Here is an 18252-nt window from a genome sequence, read left to right on the forward strand (position 1 = left end):
AGATAGATAGATAGATAGATAGATAGATGCACCATTTTTTCCCATTTGTCATTTCTTAATTCAGAAGGGTGTGATGGTGCCCTTTAGGTATCAGTGGCATTACAAAAGCGTATGGACTAGAATGACGACCACAAGGGCTGAACGAACCTATGAGATTCCATAATATCTAGCGACGACTCTAACTCTTCTCTGATGTTTGTTGAGTGTGAAGATCACGGAGCTGAACCTGACGTCTGACCTGCGCTTCCAGCCTGACGTGGGGCTGCTGTTCGAGGTGCAGAACTCCTCCATCACCCTCAACTTCCAGAGACGCATCCTGTACTGGCTCTTGTGAGTCTGAACACATCTGCAGAAGTCAAACAACAGACATGCATGATTCAGCAAGGATGCATTCAATTGATCATTTATAACGTTACAAAGGATTTTTAGTTCAAATAAATGCTGTTCTTTTGAACTTTCTATTCATCAAAGAATCCTGAAAATAGACATGTATCACGGTATCAACATTTGACATTGATAATAATTAGAAATGTTTCTTGAGCAGCAAATCAGCATATTAGAATGATTTCTGAAGGATCATGTGACACTGAAGACTGGAGTAATGATGCTGAATATTCAGCTTTGATCACAGGAATTAATTACATTTTATAATATATTCACATTGAAATATTGCAATAATATTTCACAGTATTATTGTTTATCAATATTAATATTTCATCATATTTCTCTATTGATGATCAAATAAATGCTGTCTTGATGAGGTGTCCTCTTTCTCTTCATTAGTTATGATGAGGGAGCCATCAACGCCTCCGCTGAAGGTGTCGACATCTTCACAGTCCTCCATCTCAGCAAAGACAAGGAGGGACGTCTCAAGATCTCCAATGTCAGCTGTAATGCATCCATCGCCAAGATGAGGGCGAGATTTAGCGGGACCCTCGGGTACTTCACTCTACATTGAACTTTGAGCATTGAAAATGACACATGATTTGATTAACTGTACAATTTCTTTGTTAATTGTTTGCTCAGCATTTTGCATGTCTATCTGAAATATGGCATATTCTTATGTGTCTCAAAATATTCTCACAGGAGGGTTTATGACTTCATCGGAGCGTTCCTGACTACAGGAATGCGCTTCGTCTTAAATAAACAGGTTTGTTTGCTTTTTTCCAGTCAGGATTAGCAGATGCTAGTAGGGGTGCTTAGTTACATATCATTGCTCATTACAAATACAGAGTTCTGGCATGAAACTCTAGATGGCGCTGTCCGAAAATTATTTTAACTTTAATGACATTTTAACACATTTTAATGAAAGATAACTTTCGCACTTATGTCTCTGTCAGATTTGTCCTGCTTTGAATCATGCTGCACTGGTTCTGGTTAACCAGCTACTGGAAACAATCCCAGGTTAGAGAACGATGTTGATCATTGTAAAACTGTCATGATATATTGATCTGTCAGACTCGTGTGTTTACGGGAATGTGTTTTTCAGTGCGCGCGGAGGTGGACAGTTACGTGGGCATCGATTACTCACTGCTAAATGACCCTGTGGTGACAGAAACTAGCCTTGATATGGATTTTAGGGTGAGTGACAGATGACTAGTTACTGAACTTGATATGCAAGTTTACACAAAGGTTTTGGGTCAGCAAAGATACATTATTTATACTTATCAAAGAATTCAGAAATAATTTATCATATAGCTCAACTGTTTTTAACATTGATAATAATAAGAAATGTTTCTTGAGCAGCAAATCAGCATATTAGAATGATTTCTGAAGGATCATGTGACACTGAAGACTGGAGTAATGATGCTGAAAATTCAGCTTTGATCACAGAAATAAATTACATTATATTACATTGCATTTAATTACAGAAGAGTTATTTTAATTTGAAACAATATTTCACAATATTACGTTTTTTTTACTGTGCTTTTGATAAAATATATGAAGCCTTGGTGAGTTGCTGCTGTTGAAAACATTTAAAAAATAAAAAACAAATATAGCCAATACTATGGTGGATTTAATTACCTGCTACTCCATGGTATATATATATATATATACTGTATATTTAATTAGATGTTAAAATATCTTATAGTGATATTTTTAAGTTTACTTATATTACCTCATATTTTTGATATATTTATTGATGTAAATCTATAAATTAAATATTGCAAATCTTAACTTGTCCAAAACATATTTTTAAAAATATATTTTGTTCGCCCAAAAATTTATTTTAAGACTGCAAATGTATTTTCTTGCTGCTTGAAGTAGGCTTACATTTTCTATTAGCCTATATATTTTGGAATTTAAGGGTGTAAATGAAATACAGTTTTTAATTTGAAAAAAATATGGTGCTGTTTACACAATATATTTAGCATATATTCTACATATATTTATATACCGTATATAGAATTATGGGTAGAATATATGTCAAGTTTTTTTAATGTATTATTTATGTGTTTCTCTCCCTCTCTCGTCTACACAGGGCATGTTTTATGACCTTAAGAATGAGAACGAGACGCTCGTGAACTACGCTGTGAATCCGATAGTGAGAGAGTATGATCGTATGATCTATCTCGCTCTCTCTGAATTCTTCTTTGACAGCGGCCTCTTCTCTTACTTCAAAGGTGGACTGTTCCAAATGCAGATTGCAAACGAAAGAGTAAGACACCATCCAATACACTTCAAGGGCATGATACACTAATAAGAGAAAAGCAACTATTGCTCGACTCATTTCAGATGCCCAAGGACTTGGAGATGCTCCTCAGGACCACCTACTTGGGGACAATCATGATGTTGGTGAGCAAAACTAAGATGTAGAAATCGCATAGCAATGTCCCAGCAACCATCTATTCTCTGTGTTTGTCTGTCCAAGCAGAACCCGGCTCTAATAGAGCATCCTCTGTCGCTGGAGTTAGAGGTCACATCTCCTCCTCGGTCCACTATCAAGACCTCTGGCGCCAGTGTGGCTGTCAACTGTAACCTCAAAGTGTTGGTTCTTCCTCCAGGAAAACCAGCAGTCCAGCTCAGCAGCATGACCATGGTGAGGAGAACTACAGTATACACCAGGGTTCCTCAAATCTTGCCCTGGAGGGCCAATGCGCTGCAGAGTTTAGCTCCAACCCTGATCAAACTCAGCTACCTGTGATTTTCTAATGATCCTGAAGACACTGATTAGTATGCTCAGGTGTGTTTGATTAGGGTTAGAGCTAAACTCTGCAGGAAAGTGGATCTCGTGGGCCAGATTTGAGGATCCCTGGTATACACAATATATACAACCAATAGTTTCAGAATGAAGGGATGTTATAAATGCACCAAATTCATCTTGTTTTTAGGTAGGCAAATTCAACGCAAAAGTATCAATGAAGGGCAAGCGCTTGGCCATCCATTTAGATCTGAGAAGGTGAATATGATGCACAAACACTGAACTGTATTTGACTCATTTTTAACATTGATTTTGAACGGATAATCTGTTTTCAGGTTTAAAATTTTCTCCAATCAATCTGCTCTCGAGTCTTTGGCTGTAAGTTTGCGTTTCCAGACACAAATATATTTGATGTAAAACTAATCAAGAGCAGATATAGTCAATGTAATGAATATTTTCCTTCAGCTTATTCCACTGCAAGGTCCGTTGAAAACGATGCTGCAGATATCTGTGGTGCCTCTCATTAACAGTAAGTGAAACAATATATATATATATATATATTAAATGACGTCTCATGCTCAAGGCTGCATTTACTTGATTAAAAAATAACAGTAAAAATTGTGAAATATTATTACAATTTAAAACAAGTGTTTTTTATGTGAATATATGTTAAAATATAATTTATTCCTGTGATCAAAGCTGAATATTCAGCATCATTACTCCAGTCTTCAGTGTCACATGATCCTTCAGAAATCATTCTAATATACTGATGTGCTGCTCAAGAAATTTTTTTTTAAATCAATGTTGAAAACAATGTTGTGCTGCTTCATATTTTTTAAATATTAAAATTTTTTTCAGGATTATTATTTTTTTTCCAGAGCATTTATTCAAAAATTACATTTAATGTCACATTTGATCAACTGAATGTGTTCTTTCTGAATAAACTTTAATTTCTTTAACAAATCATTTTACTGACCCCAAACATATTCATTAAAATATTTCAAACAAATCTAAATGTGTTTTCATGTAAGATTACACCAAGCGAGGTGTGCAGATCCCTCTTCCGGACGGGATAGACTTCATTGAAGAGGTGGTGGAGTATCACAATGTAAGTGGCTGGTGAAACTTTTAACATCTTCAGCAAATTTTGATATGCTCAGCTATGATTCTCTATGATCTCACAGGGCTACATCATCGTGGGGGCAAACCTACACTTCAGAACAGGTCTGAGAGAAATAATCGAGAGGAAGCTGTCGGGTGAGACAGACAACTCAATTTAAGACCAGAGAAGAGCCAGGCTAACATTACCGCATGTACAAAGTCATGCACGGATACTAAAATAAGGAGCAATAAATGGAGGTTGTAACTAACCTTCCAGCAGAAGCATGATGTTTATTAACTGTACAGAACATCTGATTCTCAAGACCTGCTATCGTTACAGTAAATTCAACCTATTTACTCTCTGAATACACATTCCTGGTGCAATTGTGAACAGTTTGCACTTTATGCCAACATGCAATCCCTATTTTTTCTAATTTCCTCCCAATACTTAATGCAATATTATACTGCTAATATAATGAACACTGGCAGTCTCTAACAATTAATTAGTGCAAATTACCAACCTTGTCGGCAAAGGCTGTTTTCACTATTGCTTAGGAATTTCACCTTTAGCACGAATAGCGCATTTTTTCTATTTACACTTTGTGCAAACAGTATCTATCACTATTTGCTCTGTGTAAATACAGTCTAACTTTTTACACTCCGTGTAAATAGCTGTTGCATGAAGATTACACCAGTATAAGCAAATAAGTATATATTTGCAAAAAGCAGCATTACCGTTTGGATACGTAGAGCTGCTCTTGAGGATGGGATTTCAATAGAAAACAGATCCCCCACAAACCAATACAAAGTTACATTTAGACATGACTCTGTTCTAATATCAAACACCCACCCAATTAATCAGTGCATTAATACGAAGTACCAAACTACATTTTTTACCCACATTTCAGAAGCAAAATGGGTTGCAAATACAGGTTCATGTCGACTTTAAGGTATTGCACCAGTGTCTGAACCCTGAAAACACATGTACAACTCTTTATACTGTGTTCTTAGGTGTATAAAACAATGTATTTGTACTTTTAGTTGCATTTTATGATTTTTTGTACAAGTTTTATCGTATATTGATTGTTTAATATGAGATAGGTTTGCCATCCTCATCTGTGAATAAAATCACTGTACCTCTTTATAAAAATGACATGTTAAAAATCAGCAAATGTTACAGTTTTTGATCTGAAAACTTGTTTAGTTCATCATTGAAATGATTGAAAGGGTTTAAAAATGCACCGTTTTCTAAAATTAAAAGATCACAAAGAAAAACTTAAAATCATAGAAAACTTCTTTAATTAAAAAAAATAAAAACTGGGGGGAAGAAAAAGATAAAAAGGCACAAAAATTATTCCCTTATGAGCACAAAAAGTACCAGAGATAATGTACATCACTTTAAACCACAATCAAACCAAGCAACTCAGTGACACCTCAACAAACGTCTACAGTTATCACAGCGAGGTATTAATACCTGAAGGGATGACAAAAATAATCTGTGCGATGATTAATAAAAGCTACAGTTTCATGTTTAATAGAGAAGACAAGCTAAAATTGTGCAATAAACACTCACAGCTGATCGGATCGAATTTCAATTCGTAAACACTCAGCATCTCTCGCAATTAAATCAATCATAATAAAAGATCGACGGAGGAATATAGACATCTGTGAATCTCTTAAACACATATGATGAAACATCCTTATGTACAGTCAGCATGACTTTAGTTCACAGGCTGGCAACTAAACTACATGAATACATTATCAGTTTTGAGTGGCAAAGTGACAGAAAACGGTCAGTGGTCCATCCATCAGAAACATTTTACCAGTGTGACAGTGCAAATCCAGATTTAAAAAGAGTAAAAATCCCCGACTGTGTTCTAGTAAGGTTGTTTGGTGATGAAGCGACTGAACATTGTGAAGGCCGCTATGGGTTTGTCAGTGGGAACCATGTGACCCGAACCCTGTGGAGGACATAGATAAATACAATGTAAAAAATAAAAACAAAGCAAAAATAATAATAGAATACAAAAAAGAAAAAGAAATAAAAAGTTCACCGAGAAAAAAAGCTCACAGATGCATATACTAGGTAAAACTAGTTTACAATGGAAGTGTATGGAGTTCTCCATTCTAAACCCAATTAAGCTGCGTTATGATGCCTAAAATGCTATGTAGGCAGCTCAGGAGATGTTTGAAATAATATCATGGCACTGATTTCTTGTGCCATTGATTTTAATGCAGTCTCACCTTCACTGTGAGGAAAGCGATGTGGGTGAATTCCTTTACAAAGCCGCCGATCTGCTGAGTTTCACCATTGAAATAAATCCAAGGTCAGCGCTGCACCTGCACCTGTTGGAGAAGATAAAGAGAGATTGTTTATTCTGCTACAGCAAAAAAGGTTATTTTAGACCACCAACAATATGGACCGTCTAATACATAATTGTACAAAAATGGGAAGAGTTCCCCCCCCCCCCAAAAAAAAACATTTAATAACAACAACAACAAAACAAATTTAATGTTGTTATTTCTTCTTTATTTATTTATTTATGATTTAACACCATGTCTGCAGCAATGGCTATATTCATGGCAAAAATAATTCAATTGCATAACTCAAATTCAATCAATATCCTTTCAATACAAAATTTAAAAAATGTAACAATTTTATCTAAAAACAAACACACACACACAACAACAAAAACTAAAATAACAACAATAATAGCAATATTCAGCTTACTATATGACAAGTTCTAGAATTATTTCAGGAGAAACCTTTTTAAAAATGTAAATTAATATATTTTCTGAATAAAAATGTTACCTAGTATAATTTAAAAATGGACTAATAAATATCTATTAAAATATACTACAAATATTGTATTAAAATATACTATAAAAATATAACATCTATTAAAATATAATTTTTCTTTTTATTATAAAAGTTACATAATATTTTTCTGAATATTATTTGTTATTATTAATTTCTCAGTTTATTTAAATACTACTACAAACAAACAAACAAATACACAAGTTGTGTTGTCTTATTGACTGGGAGTTAGGATGCACAGATTTCTTTTTTAATTTGAAAAACACAGACAGACAGACAGAGACAGAGACAGAGACAGAGACAGACACACAGACACAGACACAGACACACACACACAGACACACAGACACACAGACACACACACTTAATGAGCAGACCCCAGACCAAGACTAAAAGAAAGTAGGACACAATATCAGTGGGCAACAACTCGCCTCTTGCTGGAGCGACTCCACAAACCATTCGTCTCCTAGGAAGTTGCAGGCCATGTCCACATCTCCATTATATACCAACACACGGTATTTCTGTTGAAAAAAAAAAAAAAAAAAAAAAAGTAATTACAATCAATAAGAGCTGGTAAATATTTGATTCATAAGAGTTTACATTTCCATCACTCACTAGTGCTCCAAGCAGCTTCAGGTACTGTTTCTTCACATCCTTGAACAGCCGGTTATAGTTCAGATTGACTTCAGCACTGCAACAAACAACCAGACACAATTGCAAATGAAAATCCTCTATAACAAAACTCATCTGCATGGTTAAAGTCCACTCAACACACCTACAGATGACCCAGTCCAAAGCATTGGGCGAGATGTGGAGAGCAGACTTCACCTGCGGGTTGTTGAGATACAGGGTGGATGGAGTAGAGTTGGTACACGGAGGATCCAGCCTCGAAGATTTGAACAGGGAGACCACACCTCGCAATTTCTGATTCAAGGAGAAGATTCATGTGGATTAACCCTCAAAGCACCATATAAATGTGTTAACATCGTGACCAGACACAAAGCTTTGTTTTTCATAGTTCTTAAAGGGATAGTTCACCCAAAAGCAAAAATTCTGTCATAATTTACTCACCCCGAAGTTGTTCCAAACCTGTATGCGTTTCTTTGTGTGGAACATAAAAGACAATATGTGACACTGGAGCACAAAAGCAGTCTTAAGTCGCTGGGGTATATTTGTAGCAATAGCCAAAAATACATTGTATGGGTCAAAATTATCGATTTTTCTTTTATGCCAAAAATCATTAGGATATTAAGTAAAGATCATGTTCCATGAAGATATTTTGTACATTTCCTACTGTAAATATATTAAAACTTAATTATTGGTTAGTAATATGCATTGCTAAGAACTTCATTTGGACAACTTTAAAGGTGATTTTCTCAATATTTTGATTTTCAAATAGTTGTATCTTCAAATATTGTCCTATCCTAACAAACCATACATCAATGAAAAGCCTATTTATTCAGCTTTCAGATGATGTATAAATCTCAATTTCGAAAAATTGACCCTTATGACTGATTTTGTGCTCCAGGGTCACATATTATTAAGAATGTTGGTAACCAAGCAGTTGCTGGTCCCCATAGACTTTCATAGTATAATTCTATGGAAGTCAATGGGGACTAGAAACTGCTTGATTACCAACATTCTTCAAAATATCTTCTTTGTATTCAGCAGAAGAAAGAAACTCATCCAGTTTTGGAACAGCTTGAGTGTCTGTGAGTAAATGACAATTTTTCTGTTTTGGGTGAAGAATTTCTTTAAAGAGACCATTCACCCAAAAATGAATTTATAGTCCAGGGGTCACCAGACTCGGTCCTGGAGGGCCGGTGTCCTGCAGAGTTTAGCTCCAACCCTAATCAAAACACCTGAACCAGATAATAAAGGTCTTGCTAGGTATACTTGAAACTTGCAGGGAGGTGTATTGAGGCAAGTTGGAGCTAAACTCTGCAGGAAACCGGCTTTCATTGTATGGAAATGAGCATGAGAACTGCTAAACATGTCCTTTTGTGTTGCACAGAACAAAAGCAACTCGTACAGGTTTGAAACAACATGAGAGTGTATTAGTAACGAGCAAGTGACAATGCTCATTTTCATTCTGAGTCAATAAGCTATTTGAAAATGAGACTCTGTATTCCGAATCCGAAAGCAACACATAAACTGGTTTCTCTACCTCGTTCTGTGCTTTGGACCATGGATGGTTGAGGAAGTGGTGGCCCATGTCTCGGATCACAAACTGGCCGTTTTCAATGCTGGTTTCAGAACACAGAACAAAATGACACTGGAACGTCTTCTTATGAACTGACATTAAACAGTTAACACATAACTGATCCAAGCTCACCTGACTCTCTGCTGAACACCTCCGGCACAGGGTGCATACAGGTTATAAATGTTGAGTCCTGAATTGTAGACTATAGCTTGAGCTGTATAGAGCTAAAGATTGATAGAAAGATAAGAAAAGATTAGTAAAGAATATGTGACATGACATCTTAAGCCATTAGTAGAGCACCGTTTAACTTACAGAAGTCGAGCAGTTCACATCCTGGTTATCGTAGAAGTTACACACTCCATCTTTGCAGCAAAAAGTCTGCAGGTCATTCCACAAGCTATGCATAAAAAAAATTTTTTTTTAAAAAGTAAAAAATAAATACACAAAGCTACAAAAAACAATACATAAATAAAATTCACAAATAAATTCTTTATTTTATTACAATGTATTTATTTTTTGCGTGTTGCAAGTAATAGTGACACGTGCCTTCACATCAAGCACCAATATATAAGAGTACATGTATAAAAGAGTTGTTAAATAGAGTCACACAAAAAGGTAAAATAAATAAATAAATAAATATCACACCTGGTCCCAAGAAGTCCATGATAGTACGCAAAATAGACCAGTGAATTGTCATTTAGTTCATAACTGGACAAGCCATTTCCAACTGCAATACCCTACAAAACACAAATACACACACGCCATACACTCTGCTGGCTAATCCACTGCGTCTTCAGCGACTCAGATGTCGGGAGTAAATGAGGACTGCTATATTCATTATTACATCCAACAACAGAACACGTCAATCGCTTAGGAGTCATTCTTGTCTACAACTGCTCCGGCGGTGAAACAATGGAGGACTGATGAGTCACTCAGGGCGGGTCTAAGGTAAGACGCCAGTCCAGTCTGTGCAAATACACACACGCCATACACTCTGCTGGCTCAATGTCTGTGTTGTTTATGGGCAATACAGTCAAAATAAAGTCCCTCCTACCTGTAAATTTATGCTGCTGTCCTCCATGACGATCTCAGCCAGCGTTGGAATGTAAATGCCTCCGTAACTCTCGCCAGTCAAGAAAAACTCATTCTTACTGAACTCAGAAAACAACCTGAAAAATTCTTTCAAGGCCAAGTAGTTGTTTGTGGCCACCTGGAAGGTCAGCGATTATATGGTTACCATTTTGGGTTTTGATCATAAACAGTTCAATTAAATATTATCTGTGCCACACAATTAAATACTCATATATATATATATATATATATTTTTTTTTTGTTTGATTTAAATCATACCTCTGTGTCATTGGTAGTGTACTTCTTGTCATCGGAGTAGGAGAAGCCGACACCTGCTGGTGACTCCAGGTATAAGACATTTGCAATCTGGAAAAACAGCCCATGTTTAGTACAATAAAGCTGGTTTGCTACAGCCAAGAATAAAAGACCATAAGAGCATGTGACTGGCTTAAGGAAGTGTCATAGTCCAGTTACCGAAACTGACCCCCAAGACTTCCTCATTTCACACCACAGAAATAACTCATTAGGTAATGCTGAAGTATATGTAGGCTATATATGCGTATAAGCCAAAATCCATACCTTGTTCCAAGCATAAGGATTATATTCTAGAGTTGCGCCGTCATCTTGGATCTGTGAATAACCGGAGAGAAGGGATAACACATTATTTAAAGCATTTATGCTTTTAAATATTTTAATAAAATTAATTACAGTTATAAAAAAAAAAGAAAAAAGTGTTGTAAAATCTCACCAGGAAAGGTCCGTGTTCTGTGAGCAAACCATCCAAGGAGCTACATCCTGGTCCTCCGTTTAGCCACAGAACAACCGGACTATTGGCCGGATCTTTCTGAGACTCAACAAACCTGAACAACAGGAACACAATAATGTTGGACATTTACATATGAGAATTTTCAAAACTATTCTTAGGGTCATTTAAATGAAAGTGAAAGTCGGACAGTCCAGCTTACCAGTAGTGAAGGTGTTTGTTATCTGCCACATTGAAGTATCCAGAATAATGCTTGAAGCTGGGCTGTTTTGAAAGTCCACTAAGATATTTGATCTCATCTGCATCTGGAGCCCCAGAAACCTCCAGCACCCCCAGCAGCAAACACACCAGCACAAGATGCATCTGAAGCACAGCAAAACACCACAGTTACGGACTTAACCTTCTTATAGAAAAGAAAACTCATCAATTATAATAATCTGAAGCAAAGAGGTCACCAAAAACCAAAAGGGTAATCATGTAACTCAGAGCACTAACTAGGAAATTGAGGGTTTATCCTATAATGACGGTGAAAATCTGACGCATGGACGGATATTATTCAGCAAAAGAAAGATTAAAATTGTTCACAGTATTGTTTTATTAGTCTTACCTTTCCAGGTGTGGGAACAAAAACGTTTACCGGCAAGTAAATTGTTTAAGTAGTCCCAAAATTCTTGTGACTTCAACTTTCCCGTGATGAAGACACATGATGTTTTTCGTCCGCGGTGTCAAAATAAAAGTGCACAAAATTTAAGCTGTCAATTATTCTAAAAACAAAGAAAACAACCTATAAATAAAGAATTATTTCTGTTTTCATGCTCATATCGAGGCCAGTATTGGAAATACATTATAAAACACCTTTTGTGCAAATTTTGTGAAGGTAATGCAACGATAAATAAAAAATAGGTTTACTATTCATACTTTAATTTTTAAGATACTATGTACTTCCGGTAATAAAACGGTAAAGGTAATGCAACGATAAATAAAAAATAGGTTTACTATTCATACTTTAATTTTTAAGATACTATGTACTTCTAAATGTATTCTTTTTTATTTGCAAGTCGGTCTAAATGGAAACTAATTATTATAATTTTTTTAAGACAATTATTTGTACCGCAATCGTTGTTTACAAAGGAACATCAGAACTGGAACTTTTATTTTGGAAACAGCGTCATCAACACAGTCTCTAAGCAACTCGCAGTTCCGCACAGGATCACCGCAAGGTTGCGGCAGTTTTGCATGCGGGACTTTCGTTTTAATTGTTCGGACAAACAGGACGCCGCGAGCAAATCGCAGGATGGTTTCCAGGTTCCCATGGTAACGGTAAGAGTTTGCTTCCATGAACTGACAAAACCTTTCATAGGAATCAAAAATTCTAGAGCTCTGTATCTACAGCTGCATTCATTGTTATAAATGTAAGCTAGCTTGTTAGCTGCCCTGTTAGTCGAAGCATCGATTGTTCTTTTTGATTGTTGGAAGCCGTAAATGTCGTTTTGGTAGTAAGAAAACAACGTTTGAATCGTTCAACTCGAGCATGAACGCACACGATTGAAAAAAAAAAACGAATTTAAAGCAACGGAGCATCTAACGTTACTGTGCGGAGCAACATGGCGCCTGATCGAATCCCACACTAGACGAAGTGTGCGCGGTTTTCCCTACAGCTTTTAAAAGGACGGAATATGCACGGTATGCATTTTTTTTTCACAGGAATACGCGGTCTTTGTCGTTTGTAGCAACATTTGCGCGTTCTTTTACACGGTTTGATTTCGCGTGACCACACGACACGGTCACAAAATGTCGGAAGGGTTGTTGTGGCGCCGACGAGGATTTTATATGCTGTCCATTGTCACTTGTTGCCAGTTTTCACTGTCTCTGCCTTTTGGATAATAAAAAGTGGAGGAAATATGACAGTGGAGGATGATAGACAGTGTAACAGATTATTAAAATACTAAATCGCGCGAAATTCCATAGTAGCAGTTTATTGTTTTGACTCTTTCAACAATGGGAGACCGTAAGAACAGGCGTGTTTTACAGGGCCATACTTCTTGAATGTCTAATATTCAAGCATTAATATTAATATATTATTAGTAGTAATAGAGTGCCAAAATACTGAATCATAAGAAATGTTTTTTATTTTTATTTAAGCCCATATTTTACCTTTTTATTTGTTGTCCAACGCCTGTTCAACAAAACATATCATTCTAACACTAAGATACATTAAACATGTATAAAATCCTGTTTTGATAATTTTATTTGAATTGACATTAGTTTTAAGTTTTATAACATTTGAACTCTCCCTGTGAGAAAATGGAAATAGAAAATGCTACAATCCTACAAAACTTTACTATGTTGGTACACACTTACCATCTCTAATTTGTCAGAGTACAGTACATAGTATATAATATCTTGTAATCTGATAATATAATATAATCCCAAATTCATGTTTTCACTCTCCATTGTTGGCAGTTGATATTCTTGAGGTAGAGTCATCTGAAAAAGTGCAAAATCATTTAGGTGGAACGACCAGCATTCATCTGGTAAGGTATTGAGCAGCTTTGGAAACTCAGGGTATGATATCATGTTTTGCAACTTAACAAAATGTCACCAGACTGCCAAAGTGGACCACAAAGTCTACAGCATCTGTGAGCTCTTACCATCCAACTACTATGACGAAAACATGCACCGTAACAAGCGGGCCAAGAAACTGTGACGATTGCTTTCAGATGTGCGTTGTAGTGGAAAATTTGGTCTAATGGCAAATATTTGACGATACCCCTTGAGCCATGATGTCCAGTGTCCACTGTGTTTTTGTTAACCTACTGACTGGTTCATCAAGCGTCGCCTCCATGTTGTGGATACCGATGTTAGCGAATTTTTTAACTTTGGACAACCTGCAAGAAATTTTTGGGGAGCATTTTCTGTTTATCCCCAAGAACAAGCCTTATCTTCAATGACAAGCTTGCATATTTTCCGTTGCGTGCTCTGTGGAAACCCGTTTGTGGTCAGTTCTTCCAACAGGTTTTCCTGTCGTCTTCACCCACAGTCTTTCATCAAATACTTGAGAAATGTGTTTCATTTAAAAAGGCAATCTGAGGAGCATCTTTGCATGAGACTTGAAGTGCAGCTGCAAAATCCAAGGACTCCTGCGATCAAGGCCTCACTAAGCCAAAAAGTTCATTTATTTTCAGCAATTTATTTGGTGTAAGTGACCGTAAAGTGTTCATATGCCAATTGATCAGGCAGCAAAACACTGCATGTGAATTAAACTGCACTTAGAAATTCTACTTGTTGTGAAGTTTCTCAAGTTTGTCTTTAAAGTCAACATGAAACTAGATTGGCACAGTATTTTAGAATGAAATGGGATATTCAATTAGAAAATTAATAATGTTCAAATCAATCAATCTACATTCAGATATCAAGATGTTTTAAGAAAGTAAATCTGATCGATTTTGATTTCATGTTGACTTCTGCGGTGTTTTCTTACTTTGCCCAGTTATTTTACCTCTGGAATCTCTCTTTTCTTACATGTCGATGCATCGTCAATTTCAAGACCTTGGGGGAAATATAGCTAATCAAATAGTCTTGTAACTAAAATCAACTGCAAGCGTTCCTTGAAAAAGGGCCATTGAACCTAAAGATCGTAGAGGCATGTCGCACAGAAGAAGCCGGAGTAATACGCCACCCTCGTACACCACCAACAGCAATGACCCTCGTGAGCTGGAGCGACGGATTTTTGTCGGAAATTTGCCCACGGCACACATGGCGAAGAAGGACATGGAGGATCTGTTCAGGCCATATGGGAAAATACAGGGTTAGTAGCGTACAAACTCAAAGCCTTTTTAGACGTTTCGGGAAATTTCATAGTGTTCGCTGCAGTTTTAACTGCTTTAACCCACAGTTCTTTAGACTTCGGTCTAAAGGCTTTGGTTGCGATTTGCAAAAAGCAAGGGAAGCTTAGGCCAAAAATCCACCAAAAAGCGTCTTTTTGCGTAAAACGAAAATGATTGTTCCCTTTTCCAGCTTTGTCCCTGTTTCGTGGCTACGGATTTGTGCAGTTTGAGCGAGTGGAGGATGCTGAGGCCGCTAAAGCCGGACAAAACGGCCGAATTTATAGAGGTTATAAACTAGGTAAGGTCTGATTTGGTATTAAACACTGGAGTGATTTGGGGAGTTGTTACATCAAGTTTTAAATTTTAGCTTAAGAGAATTAAATCATATGACCAATTAATTGTATTACTGTAATAACTCCAATATGGTGAATCTAATAAAGCCAAACTTTACCTTAAATATGTTCCTTATGCAAACTGCATATTTAAGTTTCATTTTTTTTCTTTAAGCATTCTGTCTTGAATTTTTGTACATGTAAAGGTATAAATAGAGGCTATAAATCCAAAGGAACGTTTTACAAATATGTTATATTGGTGTCCTGTGACTTTTTGAAATTAATTAATATGCAGATCCCATGTTTTCCCATTTCACTTGTTCTTTTTGACTGCTGCAATTATAATTTTCTTGACTGTATAATTAAAATTATACAATTGTATCTGAATTTATGGCATTTTTTGATTTGCTAATGCTATAATTTGTACTTTTTTTTTTATACTCCCATTTGTCCAAAGCGGCAGTTATTGTTAGTGGTCTAATAAGGTCTAATTTGAGAGGTGTTTAATAAGTGTTTACAGCTGGGAATGTCAAATACTGTCGTACACATGATGCACAGGTTCACAAGATCCTTTGCTGCTCTTTCCCCATCAGTGTAGTACTTAATTTTCAACTGCCATTTAAATTTTGGAAATGTTTACAATTTAGACACAACTTGTCTATTTTGATCTGATGCAGAATGTCAAATGTTCATCCTCTGAGTAAAAGAAAAACTCGTTTGGCTCTGAAATATTTCCGTCTTTTGTCATATTGAACGTTTGGATTGGTTTATTTGCAGATGTAAATATGGCAGCGGAGAGACGACAGAATAAAGCCAGGTCAAGCCCTCCACGCAGGTAAAGTATCGCTGGGATTTTTGCTAATGAAGACGACCTCTATCGAGAATTTTGGTAAACGTTTTTCCCTCCACAATGGAATTCATCGAAAGTTCTAAAATGCATAAATATCATTGTCGAGTGCGCAAAAACGGTTCGGTCTATCTTTCTCATGGCTCTTCGGTTTTTAGTTTGTTCTATTTTTTTTTTTCCTTTTCATCACTTTTAGTTGTGTCAGAATTAACTGAAATAAAGTTGAAAGGGTCATTTGAGTACGTTTCCCCTTGGTGTGTCTTTGTCTAAACGGTGTGGTACTCAATCTGTTCACTTACTATGCACGGTTTTTCGAAATTGTCCACTGACAGTCGCTGCTTCCTGCTGGAGTCGTTTTCGACGCTCCAATTAACACTCACTTCAGAAGTTTGTTTAATATTAAAATGCATTAAAACATTACCAAAAACCGAATTATTTCATGTACTCAAGTGGGATGGAAACAATTAAAACTAATTTAAGCAGTTCATTCAATTGTTGGATGTGTTGTTTATTTTTGGAGGTTGGTGTTTGTCTTTCCAGTCAATTAATCGTCACCACGTTAGTTTAAAAAGAAAATGAGACTAATTATTTTGCAGTCGTGGAACAGTGCGGTTCATTCCGTTGGTTTATCTTAAAGCGGCTTAAAAAAATCCTAAATAATGCTGACAAAATGTAATAAAAGTGCATTTTTATCCTGAAACCTGCTGTTCATTTTATTTAAAAGTAACTTTTGGAAACTAACGGATGGACTCTGGTTTTCATGGTTACTTTAAAAGATAATGTTCGACATCTTTCCCATGACATTCATTTTTGGAGAGCTATATTCAGAGTTTGCAAAGGTACGTTTTATAAGAGAAATGATGTGAATTTTGCGACCGGTAAGATTAATTTTCAGCGCTACCCTCTCATGTCTGTGGTCTCTGGCAACAGGACTCTGAAACGAACTCTGAAAGCACTTAAGTGATTTTCTGGTAAAAATAATTTGCATTTGCCTACCTACAGGGTTCTTTGTTTTTACCATTTCACTAACATAATGTCTTTTAAGTACTTGATGGTAAAATTCTCTCAGTGAGTTGTCTAATAGAGCTGTTAGTTTTAGTGGTTAAGTGTTTAGTTGGCATGTGTTGATTGAGTGTATTTTGTCTGTTCAGGCCAGCCAGCTCTTACGGGGACAGTCGAGAGCCCCGTCCCCGTTCTCGGTCCCCAGTGCATGGGCGAGATTCTCGAGACCACCGTGACAGTCGAGAGATGAGAAGCGATAGCCGTGAGCTGCGTCCCGGTCCACCTCGGGAGCATGATGCTAGAGGGCCGCCCGATGAGCGATACAGGGGCTCAGAGAGCAGGGAAAAGGATCCTTCCTACAGGTGCACTCACAATGCATTTGAGCTGTTTTGTAGTTGTGCATTTATAGCTCTTGTTTTCCTGTGTTGTAACAATCTAAACAACATTACTGTGCTTCCACAGAGAGGAAGGGTATGATCGTTATTACCGTGGCGAGTATGACTGTTATCGGAAGAAAGAGGAGCCGTACCCAGAGCGCTACAGGGAACCCTGGAATGGAAGGAGAGAGTCTGAGGGTTGGTTGAATTGTTTACAACCATAATATAAAGTTGATTTATTTCATAAAGAAAATTAAGATCAATTTTTTATTTTTATGACCTATTTTAAAGATCAATAATTTTTTGCATTGTGACCAGAGTTATTATAGTTAATTAATTTAATTTAAAAACTTTTGTTACTTGAAATAATATAACCGTTAACTGAAATAAAATTTAAAAAAAACTTGAAATTATTATTTCACCTAGTTGCAATATTTTAAAACCAAAAATAATATAAATGACAAAAACAATTACTAAAACTAACTGTAATAAAGTGAAAACAGATCATATAAAATTAAAATATAAAACTAGGGCTGCACGATTAATCGAATGCGATTTGTCATGCGCATCTTGTCAGTAAAGCCGTTCTGTGATTAGTAGTAAATCTCCAGCACGTGCTTTCAGATGGAGCAGCATTTACTACACAGAGCCGTAGTTCACTGACAAGCTACGCAAAATCGCGCGATTATGAGATCGAAGAAATCGTTCTGTGATTATGATAGCCGTTTGCATAGCTTGTCAGTGAACTACGGCTCTGTGTAGTAAATGC

At 36.4% G+C, this 18252-nt stretch overlaps 3 protein-coding genes across 10 annotated transcripts in view; 2 read left to right on the plus strand and 1 right to left on the minus strand.

Moving 5' to 3' along the window:
- LOC107740259 (phospholipid transfer protein-like) overlaps positions 1 to 5518 on the plus strand; it is a 10493-nt gene extending 4975 nt beyond the window's left edge. For all 4 annotated transcript variants that reach the window (XM_016552626.1, XM_016552628.1, XM_016552624.1 and 1 more), the window contains exons 4-16: positions 205 to 330; positions 784 to 939; positions 1087 to 1150; positions 1341 to 1404; positions 1490 to 1581; positions 2483 to 2659; positions 2737 to 2796; positions 2876 to 3040; positions 3333 to 3400; positions 3478 to 3520; positions 3608 to 3671; positions 4174 to 4250; positions 4327 to 5518. In XM_016552626.1, the coding sequence (XP_016408112.1) occupies positions 205 to 330; positions 784 to 939; positions 1087 to 1150; positions 1341 to 1404; positions 1490 to 1581; positions 2483 to 2659; positions 2737 to 2796; positions 2876 to 3040; positions 3333 to 3400; positions 3478 to 3520; positions 3608 to 3671; positions 4174 to 4250; positions 4327 to 4422 (1252 nt within the window). In that variant the 3' untranslated portion in view covers positions 4423 to 5518. The remainder of the gene's footprint in view (positions 1 to 204; positions 331 to 783; positions 940 to 1086; positions 1151 to 1340; positions 1405 to 1489; positions 1582 to 2482; positions 2660 to 2736; positions 2797 to 2875; positions 3041 to 3332; positions 3401 to 3477; positions 3521 to 3607; positions 3672 to 4173; positions 4251 to 4326) is intronic.
- Positions 5519 to 6117: 599 nt separating this feature from the next.
- On the minus strand, positions 6118 to 11816 carry LOC107740260 (lysosomal protective protein-like). The gene is made up of 15 exons (XM_016552629.1): positions 11706 to 11816; positions 11301 to 11461; positions 11084 to 11195; positions 10915 to 10965; positions 10615 to 10701; positions 10319 to 10474; positions 9910 to 10001; positions 9577 to 9661; positions 9397 to 9488; positions 9229 to 9307; positions 7837 to 7985; positions 7677 to 7752; positions 7493 to 7582; positions 6488 to 6589; positions 6118 to 6204 (listed from the first exon to the last, which is right to left on the minus strand). The coding sequence occupies exons 2-14, from the start codon at positions 11459 to 11461 to the stop codon at positions 6572 to 6574; spliced, it is 1248 nt and encodes a 415-aa protein (XP_016408115.1). The 5' UTR covers positions 11706 to 11816; the 3' UTR covers positions 6118 to 6204; positions 6488 to 6571.
- Positions 11817 to 12275: 459 nt separating this feature from the next.
- LOC107740257 (nuclear receptor coactivator 5-like) overlaps positions 12276 to 18252 on the plus strand; it is a 9186-nt gene continuing 3209 nt past the window's right edge. Inside the window, exons 1-6 of one of the 5 annotated variants that reach the window (XM_016552619.1) lie at positions 12276 to 12418; positions 14646 to 14906; positions 15116 to 15223; positions 16035 to 16092; positions 17256 to 17468; positions 17569 to 17681. In XM_016552619.1, the coding sequence (XP_016408105.1) occupies positions 14744 to 14906; positions 15116 to 15223; positions 16035 to 16092; positions 17256 to 17468; positions 17569 to 17681 (655 nt within the window). In that variant the 5' untranslated portion in view covers positions 12276 to 12418; positions 14646 to 14743. Of the gene's footprint in view, positions 12419 to 13367; positions 14907 to 15115; positions 15224 to 16034; positions 16093 to 17255; positions 17469 to 17568; positions 17682 to 18252 lie in introns of those variants that run through there. The other 4 variants (XM_016552621.1, XM_016552622.1, XM_016552620.1 and 1 more) reach the window with 4 other exon arrangements.

The sequence above is a fragment of the Sinocyclocheilus rhinocerous genome, unplaced genomic scaffold (genome assembly GCF_001515625.1).
Source record: "Sinocyclocheilus rhinocerous isolate Xijiao unplaced genomic scaffold, SAMN03320098_v1.1 scaffold795, whole genome shotgun sequence".
In the NCBI taxonomy this organism is placed as follows: domain Eukaryota; kingdom Metazoa; phylum Chordata; class Actinopteri; order Cypriniformes; family Cyprinidae; genus Sinocyclocheilus; species Sinocyclocheilus rhinocerous.